Source organism: Camelus dromedarius, chromosome 28 (assembly GCF_036321535.1).
Source record: "Camelus dromedarius isolate mCamDro1 chromosome 28, mCamDro1.pat, whole genome shotgun sequence".
Lineage (NCBI taxonomy): Eukaryota > Metazoa > Chordata > Mammalia > Artiodactyla > Camelidae > Camelus > Camelus dromedarius.
Genome location: NC_087463.1, coordinates 21957384 through 21970710, shown reverse-complemented (window position 1 = coordinate 21970710; position 13327 = coordinate 21957384). Strand labels below are relative to the sequence as shown.

Genomic DNA, 13327 nt, shown 5'->3' with positions numbered 1-13327 from the left:
CCCCACCCCCTGCACACATTTGTTTATCTAACTGACTACTTGACATTTTAGTCTGAATGCCTAATAGACATTTCAAATTTAAGTGAAAGCTTGTGATCTTTGCTCAAAGCCTCCTCTTCTTTCTTTCCCATCTTCATGAACTGTGCCATCCTTATCTCTGTTGCTCAAGTCTAAACTCGTAAACCGCCATGAAACCTACTTCTTACTTACACCCAACGTTTAATCCGTAAGTATGCCCTTGTACATTTTCACAAATCGTATCCAAGATTTGTCCTTGGACCTCCAACATCAATACTAACACAGTCATCGGAGAAACCATCACATCTATCCTAGAGGAGTAACAGCTAACATTTGCTACAACTTATCTGTCAAGTAAGTAGCTACACACTTAGCTATAAAACATCTAGTTATATTTAATCTCATTATATGGCGATAGTACCATTTATTCCTTGCAGTAATTCTCTTTGGTAGGCACTATCAACATCTTAATCTGTCAGAGAAAAATTAGGTACACAGAGGTTTAACAGCTTATGCAAGTGCACACAACTGTGAAACATGGAAGCTAGACTCCAGAGCCTACAATCTTACCCAGTGGGTAACATGGTTAAGGTTCCTTTTTATTCCAACTTTACTGCTAATCTATCATCAATACTTAACACTGGGTAGGTTTAAGCTATACAATGTAATAGATATCCATCCATCCATCTATCCATCTATATAGTGAAATGATTATCACAACAACGTTAGTTAACATGTCTATCATAACTGGTCAAAAGGTGGGATGAGTAATACTGAGGAGCACGGGGACCGCAGTTAACAATGCTGTATTATACACAACAGTCTGTTTTCTAGAATGAACTTTTTCCTTGTTAACTTTATTGAAGAATAACTTATACATGATAAGTTGCAACTATTTAATTAAGGGAACTGCTGAATGAGTTCTGCTAACTGTATGCACCGTTTAAACTACCACCACAGTAAATATAAAGAATGCTTCTACCCCCTCCCTAAGCGCCGTACGTTCACCTGCAGTGCATCCCTCCCTTTACGCCTCCCTCCAGACATGCAACCGATGATATGACTTTTGTAATTACAAATATGGATTTGTGACTACAAATACAAGTATAATATTACACAATAGGTATTATTTTGGGTCTGATGTCTTTCAGTCAACATAACGACTCTGAGATTCATCTGCCATTATGTATATCAGTAGGTCCTTCCTTTCTATCATGTAGATGTATTCCCCTAATGCATGTGCCACAAGTCGTTTATTCATTGTCCTGTTTGCACTGTTTGCACTGTTTCCACTTTACAGCTATTCTGAACACGGCTACTATAAACATTTCTGTACAAGTATTTATCTGGGCATCGCTATTCATTTGGGGAGGAGGGTAAATTCCTAGAAGTGCCCAACAGTTTTACAAAGTGCTTATAAAATTCTACATTTCCATCAGTAATGTATGAGTTCAACAACTCTGGTTAGTTTCGGTCTTCATCATTTTAGCCACTCTAATGAATGAGTAGTAGTATCTTATTTTAGTTTGAATTTAAATTCTAAAGATAACTAATGATATTGAGCATCTTTTCATTTTCTTGTTTGCTGTTCATATATCTTATTTTGGAAAATATCTGTCCACATCTTTTGTTCATTTCTAAATACTGGGTTGCTTATCTTATTACTGAATTCTAAGAATTCTGGATACATGCTCTTTGTCAGAGAAATGTCTGCACATTTTCCCAGACTTATTTGCCTTTTTATTTTGTTAGCTGAATTGCTTGAAGAGAAAAAGTTTTAAATGTCAGTATGGCTCAGCTTACCTTTTTTTTTTTTTTTTTTCTTACGGCTTATACTTTGTGTCCTGAGATATATTCGCTTATTACAAGGTGTAAAAAGTTTTCTTCTCTATTTACTACTGGGAATTTTACAGATTTGGCATTTAAATTTAGACCAATAATCTGTTTTGAGTTTATTATATGTATGGTGTGAGGTAAGGTCAATGTTCATTTATTACATAGACATCTAGTTGTTCTAGCACCATTAGCTGGAAAGAGTTTCTTTTCCTATTGACTTGTCTTTATACCTTTGTCAAAATGCAATTGACCGTATATGTCTGAGTTCATTTCTGACCTCTCTATTCCCTCCCACGGATTTACACAAATATTCTTTTGCTAAAGTTATACTATCAGGATTTCTATCACTTTATAGTAAGTCTTAAAATCTTGTCAACTTCCAATTTTGTTCTTCTTTATTAAAACTGCACTGGCTAATATAGGTCATACAAATGTCCATATAGAATAAGCTTGTTAATATCTTCAAGGAAAGAGTCCTGGAATTTTGAAAAAAATTATGCTACATATCAATTTTGGGAGAAGTGACATCCTAACAGTACTGAATATACCAATCTAAGAAAACTTAATATCACACCATTTATTTGGGTCCTCTCTTAATTTTCTCACCTATGTTCCATAGTTTTCAGTGCAGAGGTTCTGTGTGTGCTTTGTTGGCACTACTGCAAATTTAGTTCGTTTTAAAAATTTTAAATTTATCAAGTGTCAAATTGTTACTATCAAAAAATGCAAACTATTATAAAATATCATTCGTTAAATTCATTCATTAGTTCCGGCACTTGTTTTAAAGATGATCGGACATTTTCAACAATCATGTCACCAAGAACAGAAACAGTTTTCTTTCCTATAGGTTTTTGTTAGATGCTTTTTTCTGATTAAGGAAGTTCACTCTGTCCTTAATTTTATGAGCATTTTAAATCATAAATAGCTGTTGAATTTTGTCAAACGCCTTTCTGTATACATTTAAAGGACCCTATGATATATTCTCTCTTTAATTCTACATTACATTGGTCAATTTTCACATGTTAAAACAACTTTATATTTCTATCATAAATCTTACTTGATCACACGCTATTATTTTAATATATTATTAAGTTAAATTTGCTAATATTTTGTTAAAATTTTTTGGTTTGCAGAGATATTGATCAGTCACTGTCTCTTCATGTCTTTGTGTCGTTGTGGTTTTCAGATAATATCAGTTTGATAAAGTGAGTTGGAAGGAGCTTCCCCCTTTTCATATTTCCCTAAAGTATTTATGTAGATTCTTTCTTCTCCTTTAATATGTCATAGTGTTCACAGGTGAAATGATATGGATCTGAAGTTTTCTTGGTGGCAAAGTTTTAAACTGTAAGTTCAAACTTTTATTAGATCTTGAGCTCCTGAATGAGCCTGGGTAGTCTGTCTTTCAAGGAGTTTGTCCTTTTCGCTTAAGCTGTCAAGTTTTTTGAATTATATTTGCTCGCAATACACTCCTACCAGCCTTTTAACGTCTGTAGAATTTGTAGAGACAGCCCCTCTACTATTCCCCATCTTTGATTTCTTTTAATTCTTTTTTTCTCGATAAATTTGGTTAAGAGTTTATCAAGTGAGTGTTCTTTTGCTTGTGTCTGTATCTTTGGCAAAGAAACAGCTATTGACTTTACAAAGTTTCTCTACTGTTATTTTGGTATCTCTGTTGTTGACATTTTCTCCTACATATTGTCTCTTTCTAATGTGAAAACTGAAAGCTATGCATTCCCCTCTGCTCACTGGTACCGCTACACTCCATACCTGCCAACACCTGCGCTTCTGCTGTCTTTGAGTTTAGAATATCGGCTCATAGCCTCTGTGACTTCATTGCCACTTTGATTATGACCTCCTAGAATACATTAATTCCCGAATATTTAGAGTTCACTTGATAACTTATTATTATTGATTTCTAATTTAAATCATTGACGGTCAGAGAACGTACTCTTTAGGACCTCAACTTTTTTCAATTTATTAAGACTCGTTCATATTGAATGAACTGATCTGCAGATGTGAGTCTTTTGCACTGGAATATAAGCTCTTGCAGGGCAAGGACTGTGCCTTGTGCATCTTGTATCCCCAGTGAGGAGCCCAGTGCCCGACATAAAGCAGACGTCTTGTACTTTCCTGTGTCTGAATTACTAATCCTTATAGGTGGTTCTGTTTCCAGTTTTCAAGTGAAAGATGGCAGAGTCATGAGCGCATGAACTCCAGGTGCGCTGGCTAGAGCGCGTGCAGCCGGGATGTGGCACTGACCAGCACGCGGGCATCCTGACTGGGAATCCACGGAACATATACTATGCTCAGTCTTTCAAACTTTTACTCAAAAACTAAATGTCACAGTCTCACATTTCACAGCCTGGCAATTCCTTATTAGGTCAGGTTTAAAATTACTGCCCCAATCATAATCATGATATAAAATACCAATATGATTTCAGGCTACAAATAATTTTTCATATTGTTAGAACCTGCATTACTGTGTTGGTTGTTTTTTGATACTCTATCTCAAATAGTCTTAAAGAGAGACATGTAAAATAAGAATTTTAAAATCCATGTACTAATGGGAAAACCAAACCCATGAGCTACTGTAAGTGGCTGGGCAGGACGGTACATTTGGACTCTCTGATAGTAAATCTATATTCACATATAGAATATTTCATACAGAGTTGAAGTAATTAACATTTTAAGTTTTATAATATAGGTTCAAATATAATACAAATGATTGCTAATTATTTGTGTAATAGGACTGGGTAGCACATTATGGTCAAATAATCTATTTTTTAATGGACTTTGTTTTTAAGAGCAGTTTGAAGTTCACAGCAATATTAAGCAGAAAGTGCAGAGACTTCCCTCCCGCCCCCTGCCCCCCACATATACACAGCCTCCTGTTATCAACATCCCCACCAGACGGTACACTTGTTGTAACTGATGAATCTACTTTGACACAACATAAATCACCCAAAGTCCGTATTTTACAATAAGGTTCACTCTTGGTGGTGTACATTCTGTGGGTTTGGACAAATTTATCATGACATACGTCCACCATTAGCATAGCATAAACGGTAGTTTCACAGCCTTAAAAATCCTCTGTGCTCTGCCTATTTATCCCTCCCACTCCCCTCACTCCTGGCAAGCATCCTATTTTTAATAAAAGAAGAAATCAGAACTATCTATCACATAAAATAAATTCCACAACCTCATTACAGTATTCAGGGTAACTTACTCTGTATTACCACTGGTGAGGAATTAGAGTCTTCCCCGAGCTTACGTGTGGGCATTCTACCAGAAGGCAATACTGCGCCACGACTCTGCATTCTGATCATGAATTCTTCATACTGCTATCAAATACTTAGCTGTGTTTTGACTTTATCACCAAAGATAACATATTTAGCATAATTCTACGGTGATATCTTGCTAAGTACCTTTAATTCTTAGGAAATTAATTCTTAGGAATATGCCACACCAGCACACATGAGGATCCCTTTCTTGTTATGCTGTAAACAGCAAGTGCTTTGTGCATTCACAGTATCATTAACACCGCTAACACCAGCCTCAATGGTTTTATCCCCTGAACATTGCCCACAGTTTAAATCAAAGTAACAAATGCACAATTAACCTGAACAGAGGGGAAATGCCTACTCAGCACCTTGGGAAATGATCTGGCTGAGTTATGAGTCATCTCATTCTGCAAAGTAGCAATAAAAATGAGTCTTTCATTTTGCAGAGGTACCAATGGCATTTACAGCAGATGATTAAAATAAAGGAGAAAAATAACTTGCATTTGATCAGCAAAGGGACATTTTATCCCGGCTATGCATTTCTGCCTCTGCAGATTTCATCTGTCAACAGAAACATCGCCACAGTTGTTGCCAAGGGTCCAGTTATTCCCCAGAGATTCCAGAGACTGTGACTCACCTTATGAAAGTTTCTGAAATACGCTGCCTTTTCATCCGGAAATTTTTCTAGCCTTCTGGGTCCTTTACTAGATGCCTTCTTGAAAACCAGCCAGCATCGTCTGAAAATCTGAAAGCAAATAAAGGAATTCTATTATCTATCTTTTTATGTGAGTTTGCTACCATTAGGAATTTATCTACTCAGCTGATCCAGTGGGAGTAATTTTTTAAAACATACTTATCTGACAGAGAGAAGAAACTTGGGAAGTCATAGGCATGCTGGTCGTGAAAATTACAGTAAAGGTAAAAAACAACATTAAATACAAAAATGAAATTTTTTAGTGCACAGATTTTATGTTATGACATTTTCCAATGTATTGGCTTCTATCGTCTTTATAATCTGGGTATCAGCACCATATAAAATATTTATTCTCACTATCCTAGTGACAGACAACTCAGTTTTCCATGATAATGAAGTAACAGTTTACTAGGGTGAATACGCATGTTCATAAGGTTCAATTTTCTATCTTTGAAAAAATATCATATTTAAAAATTAACTTACAGTATTAATTAAAAAAAAACAAACCCAAATGCTCATATATTACTTTAGAAAATGAGAGAGATGTTTTTATAATGGACACATCTGTCTAACCCTTCTATACTTTTATAGTAACTGGTATTTACTAAATGCTTATTATGTGTAATACATTTTTGAATTTATAAATACTCTTAATCCTCATACCTACTATCTGGGGTCGGTTATCTCCATTTTAGGGTAAAGATGGTGAGAATGTCAGGATTTGAACACACATCTGCTGAATCACAGTGATTCAGCTTCGGTTAAAACAAAAGGCAGGGCTTCATATTGCACAAGCACAGACCCTCATTTCTGGACCTCACCCTTTTTTACAGGACTGATTCCTACTGGCTCTTCAGACTGTCACCTCACGCCCACCGTATCACCCTCCCCCCACAGGTACGGTTAAGTCACAGCAATAAAATGAGTCTCTTTTCGACAACTGAAGAGGTCTAGAAAGGCAAATTCCCTAGTTCAAATTTTTATAGAAATGCGTATCTTTGCTGGCGTTTACGTTCTTTAGAGCCAGAAACTCACATCACCGTATTTCTCTTCTATTCCTTCATTTACTGCAAAGTTGCTGTACTGTTTTGTTTTGTAACTAACACGGGCTAGAGGATACAATTCCTTCGGCGTGGGCATTGTTTCTTACTCACTAGAAGACAGTGTGTCTCCTGCTGAAAGGCACTCTCGGAACCGTCACATGAAGCCCTCTCACTCTAAGGGCAGAATAAATACAAGCACCCAGTTTCACTTCACTCGCGGCACCTGTCCTGGCTCCTTCCCAGCGGCTCTGGGAAGCACACGAAGGACAGCCCGCCCTTCCAGCGCACGTGGGTGCATGGCTCCTTCTCTCCTTCCCCACCTGCTGGACGTGCGCCTCCTCCGTCTGTCACGAGATTCCTAACCACGCCCCTGGAAGTAGGGCGCTGAGCCGCTCCTCCGGAGCTCCCGCTGAGCCTTCCACATGCTCGCATTTCCCACCCTGTGTTCTAGTCGTTTACTTACTTGTTGGCCCCTTTCGGATCTCCACCCCCAAAGTAAAACAATACTTTAAAATACAGTATAAATATGGATAATACAACATCAGTGTATGGTTTGTTGGATTCCTCACCCCCCGTGAGATGCGATCTGGAGATGGGGCCTTTGGGAGGTAATTACGGTTAGATGAGGTCATGGGGGGCGGGCCGCAGGATGGGATTAGTGCCCTTATAAGAAAAGACACCAGAGAGCTTGCCCTCTCTCCATGCTGTCACAAGAAAAGAGGCCATGTGCGCATGCAGAGATGGGGGTCGTCTGCAGGCCAGGAAGAGGGCTCGCCCCAGAACCGGGCCATGCTGGCCTATGATCTTGGACTTCTAATCTCCAGAACTATGAGAAAATAAATGTCTGTTGTCCAAGCCAATCAGTCTCTGGCATTATGTTACAGCAGCCCAAGACGACGAAAACAGATACTTTTTTGATTTTATTAGCAAAGTAGCAGTAGTAGTGGTATTGTGGAAGTGAAAAAAAGTTACATGAATCTGAGTGGAAATTGGAGAGATCAGAGGCAATAAACACATCATTTGCAAAGTGGGATGCACATAGGTTATTAATATTTATATGCTGATTATTTATTAATAGTTCGTAATGCTAGCTGAGATAGGAAGACTCTCTCTGAACAGAATTGAGACCAGAAGCCCTGGTAATATGGTTTCTGTTCTTTCCTACAGAGGAATGCTCTCCCCCATACACTTTACTGCTCATAGCTCAGGAACCATGGTAATGTCAAAGAAACCTGGTAATTTTCATGGAAATACACAAACATACTCACTGCAATGTCCCATCCTGTGTGACTACAGTTATCTTCTACCAAAGAGTGAGTTAAACATGAGTCAGAAAGCGTAAGTGTTCCCACTTAGGCATGCAACGATAATCATGTTATTTATCTAGCACCCATTCCTGAGATTTAACTTAACCAAAAGTCAGTTTAATGGGCCTGTCCCATTACAAGAGGTTGATCTGATGAACCTTAAACTTCAAATAGGATTTTGGTTAGAAACTTGGAAGAATTTCTAATTATAGGAGTTGCCAAACCTGAGTGTCCATTACATGAAAGGGAGTCACAGAAACTTTGTTTCTAGAGATTTTAAAGAACACTGGAGACAGTGGCATATCTGGGACAGCTTATATTTGTGTCCCATCTGGAAGCAAGATACTGTATTAATGAGAACTTGGAGTATAGAATCCAATTATTTATGTATGACTGTGTATCAGAGAATCATATCAAGACAACAAACAAACAATAAGCAAAGCCCATTCAGAAACAGTTACTGCCGGCTTAGGCCATGAGAAAATTCAATTACTTAAGTCCTGGGTCTTCTTCCTCTCACAAAACATGTGCAGCACTACTGAAAGACACACTTTGGTTTTATAAAGAGCAGTTAACACACAGGATTAAGCTTAATGTACTGATGAGTTTCACTTTAGCTATCTTTTCAATATAGATACGAGCTTTCAATACTGGCTTGTATTTAATTGCTGTCAAATATATTTCAATACTAGAATTACTCATTCATTCAAAAACATATTTGAGAGAACTATGTTCTGTCAATACAGTACTAAAAAAAAAAAAATACAGGTTAAAAAAAAACCACTGTTAACAGTAACAATAAAAAACCCCCAAACCTTTCTGCCTTTACAGAAACAAAGGTTCTACCTCTTGGAATTTCCATTTCAATGGGGTAGGCACGTGATAAGTGCAATTGTAAACAGTATTTTTCAGTGGTGCTACACGCCCTGGAGAGAGGATGAGGGGAGGCTCACCCACAAGCATACATTTCAGCATTAGAGGAAGTCTGCAGTGATGCAGACAAGTGGGGAGAGAGTGCTTCAGTAACACAGAACTGCAGGAGCAAATGCCCTCACGCAGGAGCTTGCCTGAACCGTTATTCCAAGAACTGCAGGAGGACAGTGCGGAGGGCAGAGAGAGAGGGTGGTGGGAGGTAAGAGAAGAAAGATATGGGAGATCCAGGTTAGGAAGGTTCTTGGCTTTAAGATTTAAATCAGAGCCATCAACTCTTCCTCTAAGTTAAGGGAAATGTTCTTAAGTAAACGGAAATCTCAGCAAATTTAAGATTTTAAAATTTTACTGAAATAACATTTTAAAAATAGTTACATAGGGTCAGGAATATTGGGTATTTCAGGTTGATTTCTATTAAAGGCCTAGATTTTTTTTCAAGCCACATGTCTCGAAAATGCAAGACTTGCAGTTGTCAACTGCAACGTCTACAGTTCTGTGGCTGTTGCCCACCCAAAGTGCAGACTGCCAGAATTAAACACCCCCACTGAAGGCCTTCCTTTGTACACACTTGCAGCTCTGGATACAGTTTACAGGCTGCTGAGTTCACTGAAATAAAGGCAGTAGCTTTCTGATAAATGTAAAACCCAAAGGGTTTTTCTCCACCTGTGGACTGATTAGAAATACTTAAGAATACAAGAGCTAAGAAAACAGATAAGCGTGAACGAAAAATACTGCAGACCATATCAGTAAGCAAAGAATGCTGAAGCCATCAAGTCATCAGCAGCTGCCGCCACCCCCCAGGGAAGACAAGCCCACAGCCCGGCCTCTGCAGCCACTCACAGTGGTGCACCCTGAGGGGACGCAGAATAAGAAAGGACAGGACACTGGCCCTAGATGGCTAGGTGCTTGTCAAAGGAGTGCATTCAATGAGCCCAAATGTTTGCTTCCTCCCATACATAGAAAAGCACTAAATTCTTTAACTTGAGATGCCTGGTTTTCTTTAGTTAACAAGTAATCTTTTAATGTTCCAACTACCTGGTTTTTGTTGTAAAGCTCCTATATGTCCTAGCTCCTCCCCTACCTCTTCGGAGCAGTCCCTCAGACCGATCTGAGAGGCTGTCATCTCAGGCTGAGTCCTCAGAATTGTCCACCGAATAAAACGTAACTCTCAACTTTTAGGTTGTGCATTTATTTCAGTCGACAGAAGCCAAAGATAACTTTAAAGGCGTTATAAGGGTCACTAGGCAGCCCATAATGAGAAAAGGCAAAGGGTGTATTTCTGAGGATATGGGATGCAAATGTATTGTCTTAAACATCTACAAGTCTAAATATATTTATTTTTACCTGTAACTTAATTTAGCAAAAAAATAACTTGTATCTCATAAAGTATAAGAACTCATCACTAATTCAAGGATTGTTCTGATTTAACTGTTTCGAAAATATTTCTGCTGGCCATTTCTGTTTTAGGTTATACAATCTGTGACTGAAAAAAAAGTAGAGGTAGAAAGGGAGGCATTAAGCATGAGAAGAAGTGGAGGCAGACTGTCATTTTATGTGTATGGATACACATTTATATTTATACATAAATGTATTTGCACTTATGTCTATCTGATTTTTAAAGATTTCAGTTTACATATGTATATAAATAATATACATAAATATATACGCTTCTATCTCTGTATAAATGCCCATCTATTTAAATATGAAACAAGAGACCCCAGAATTAAATACTTCTTTTTCTTCTCTTTGGAGAATAAAGTTCAGTTTCACAAAAGAAAGTTCTCGCCAATTTTGGTAACTCAAGACCTTTGCATCACTCACCACTGTTTAAGGCAAAATATGAAGATTGCTATCCTTTAACATTGAAAAAATGCTTAGAGAGCACTATGTATATTTTATTTTTTCTCATTTCATGGTTGAAAGACCAAAATAAATGTGTTTCTATTATCTTGCTTTCTCTTTATCTTAATAACACAGAAGAACGAATGGAAATTCACAAAAGGCAAACTATGATTCCCAAATTCTCACCAGTGGCAATTGTTGAGAAGGTCAAGTTGTTTTTTTGTTTTGTTTTGTTTTCCACTTGAATATATATGTAGTTCTGTCTACTGCTTTTGTCTACCAGGCCATCAACAAAATAGCGGGAAAGAACACACACATGGTTTAGAGTCACAGCCAGAAATGAAACGCTTCACAGCGGCAGCAAGTTTTAGGTTGAGAGTGTGAAATTGACATCATTATCATGAGCATGAAAACTGGTTGCAGAGCAGACCTGCTGAGCAGTAACCCAAGCAGGTGGCAATTTTTAGCAACAGTCTCAGCACTTCTGGAAGGGTATTTACCATTACTCTCTTCCTGCGCCCACCTCTCAGAGATCCCAACACTGACATGACAGAGAACAAACTACCCGTTCTCTTTGCTCAAGATTTCCAGAAGAGAACCATGTCTTCTGGGTTTTAGTTTAAATCAGAATATTCTTTGGCTCTATTCAACTTATGCTTTTAAAATTGACGTTGTTTTATGTTCATCAGTGGTAGAGATGAAACTCGATAATCAGCAAAAACTACATTTCCAGGTACAACCAGTGTGTTTCTGTTTTAGGAACCCAGTTAGTAGAAGGTTCAGTAAGTCAAAGTCAAATGTCCAAATCAAAGCCTGGAATAGTTCCTCTTCAGTTTACTTCTTCCTCTGAGTTTTTTATTTCCTCGATTTGTTAAGCATGTTTTTGGTCACACAAGCTTCAAATCTCGGCGCCGTCATTAATTCCTCCCTTTACTTATACCATACCAAAATCTATGGGCAAAATCCAAACAACAAACAAAAACAAACAAAAAGCTACAAAAGAAATAAAGAATTAAAATAGTAGTAGGCCTTAAAAATCAAACAGAATTTTCATTTGATGAGCAGAAAATGGAGCCAATGATCAGTTTTATTAAGGGAGTGATAGTATGGAAATACTATTTAAAAAATATTAGATCAGAGGCAGGGTTAATGATAACTATCACAAAAGAAAAATTTCACTATGTAATTCACACCATAGGAGGAGGTTAGAACTCTGCCAATGTTGAGGGCAATGGAGAGAGAGATGAACCCAAGATAAAAAATAGTACAGGAAAAAATTGAAATTCACAATAAACTCAAAACAAGTGAAGATTTAAAGATGAGTTTTTATACCTACCTAACTACATGAATGATGGTATTTATGCAATTATAAGGAAACCTAAGAAATGAGTTTAGTTTTAGGTATACTGAGTTTAATATGACATTTAAATAATTCCATTACCAAAACTGCTTCTGACAAAGTTATAATCTGCATTCTTCCTGTAAAATGCATACTTTTCAGACTACTTCAGAATAATTTCTATTAACTATATTTTCTTTGGGAAAACATTATTTTACTTCGGTTTGCAGATGTAAATTTACAGACTCACCCAGTGTTGATTCTTCCCCGGCTACTCAGAGCCTAGTGCTTTTTTGAACATCTAGTGCCTCTTTCAAACCTTGAGGTTAAACAGATTTAAAATATGTAAGAAGCAAACACATTTCCATTACTTCTGTTTGAAATCAGTATACCAATTTGACTTAAGTCCTTATACCTCACCTTCTGAATTGTCTTGAATGAAATGTTTAAACCTAAAACAGAATTATTCCATGCCTCTAGTAATCCACTGCTCTTTAAATGTAATGATATTTCCAGATGTTGGTCTCAAATGAGGGACTTAAACTAAGGTGTCAACTGACGACAGATGTGAGTTTTCTGGCAATAAACTCGATTATAATTGAAGTTACTGGTTTCATTTCAATTGACCATGCTACCAGATTTGGTAATGAACTTAAGGAATTACTAAAATGTCAATTGTAAGTGAAACTTTGTAATAGTCTTAAAGAAATCCCAGAGCTTGTAGGGTTAGTAGTTACTAATAATTAAATTCTCTTTTTTACATAAGTACTGCATACAATACGTTATCATACATATACCCAGAGGGAACCTTAATTCTAAAAGATACATGCACCTCAATGTTTACAGCAGCACTATTTACAATACATGGAAGCAACATAAATGTCCATTGACAGATGACTGGATAAAGAAGTTGTGGTATATTTATACAATGGAATACTACTCAGCCATAAAAAAGAATAAAATAATGCCATTTGCAGCAACATGGATGGACCTGGAGATTGTCATTCTAAGTGAAGTAAGCCAGAAAGAGAAAGAAA

The 13327-nt window shown here is 37.2% G+C and overlaps 1 protein-coding gene across 1 annotated transcript in view; it reads right to left on the bottom strand.

Moving 5' to 3' along the window:
- The window catches only part of DOK6 (docking protein 6), a 277747-nt gene that overhangs the window by 188225 nt on the left and 76195 nt on the right, over positions 1 to 13327 (bottom strand). Inside the window, exon 2 of the mRNA XM_031441762.2 lies at positions 5773 to 5880. Within this exon, the coding sequence (XP_031297622.1) occupies positions 5773 to 5880 (108 nt within the window). The remainder of the gene's footprint in view (positions 1 to 5772; positions 5881 to 13327) is intronic.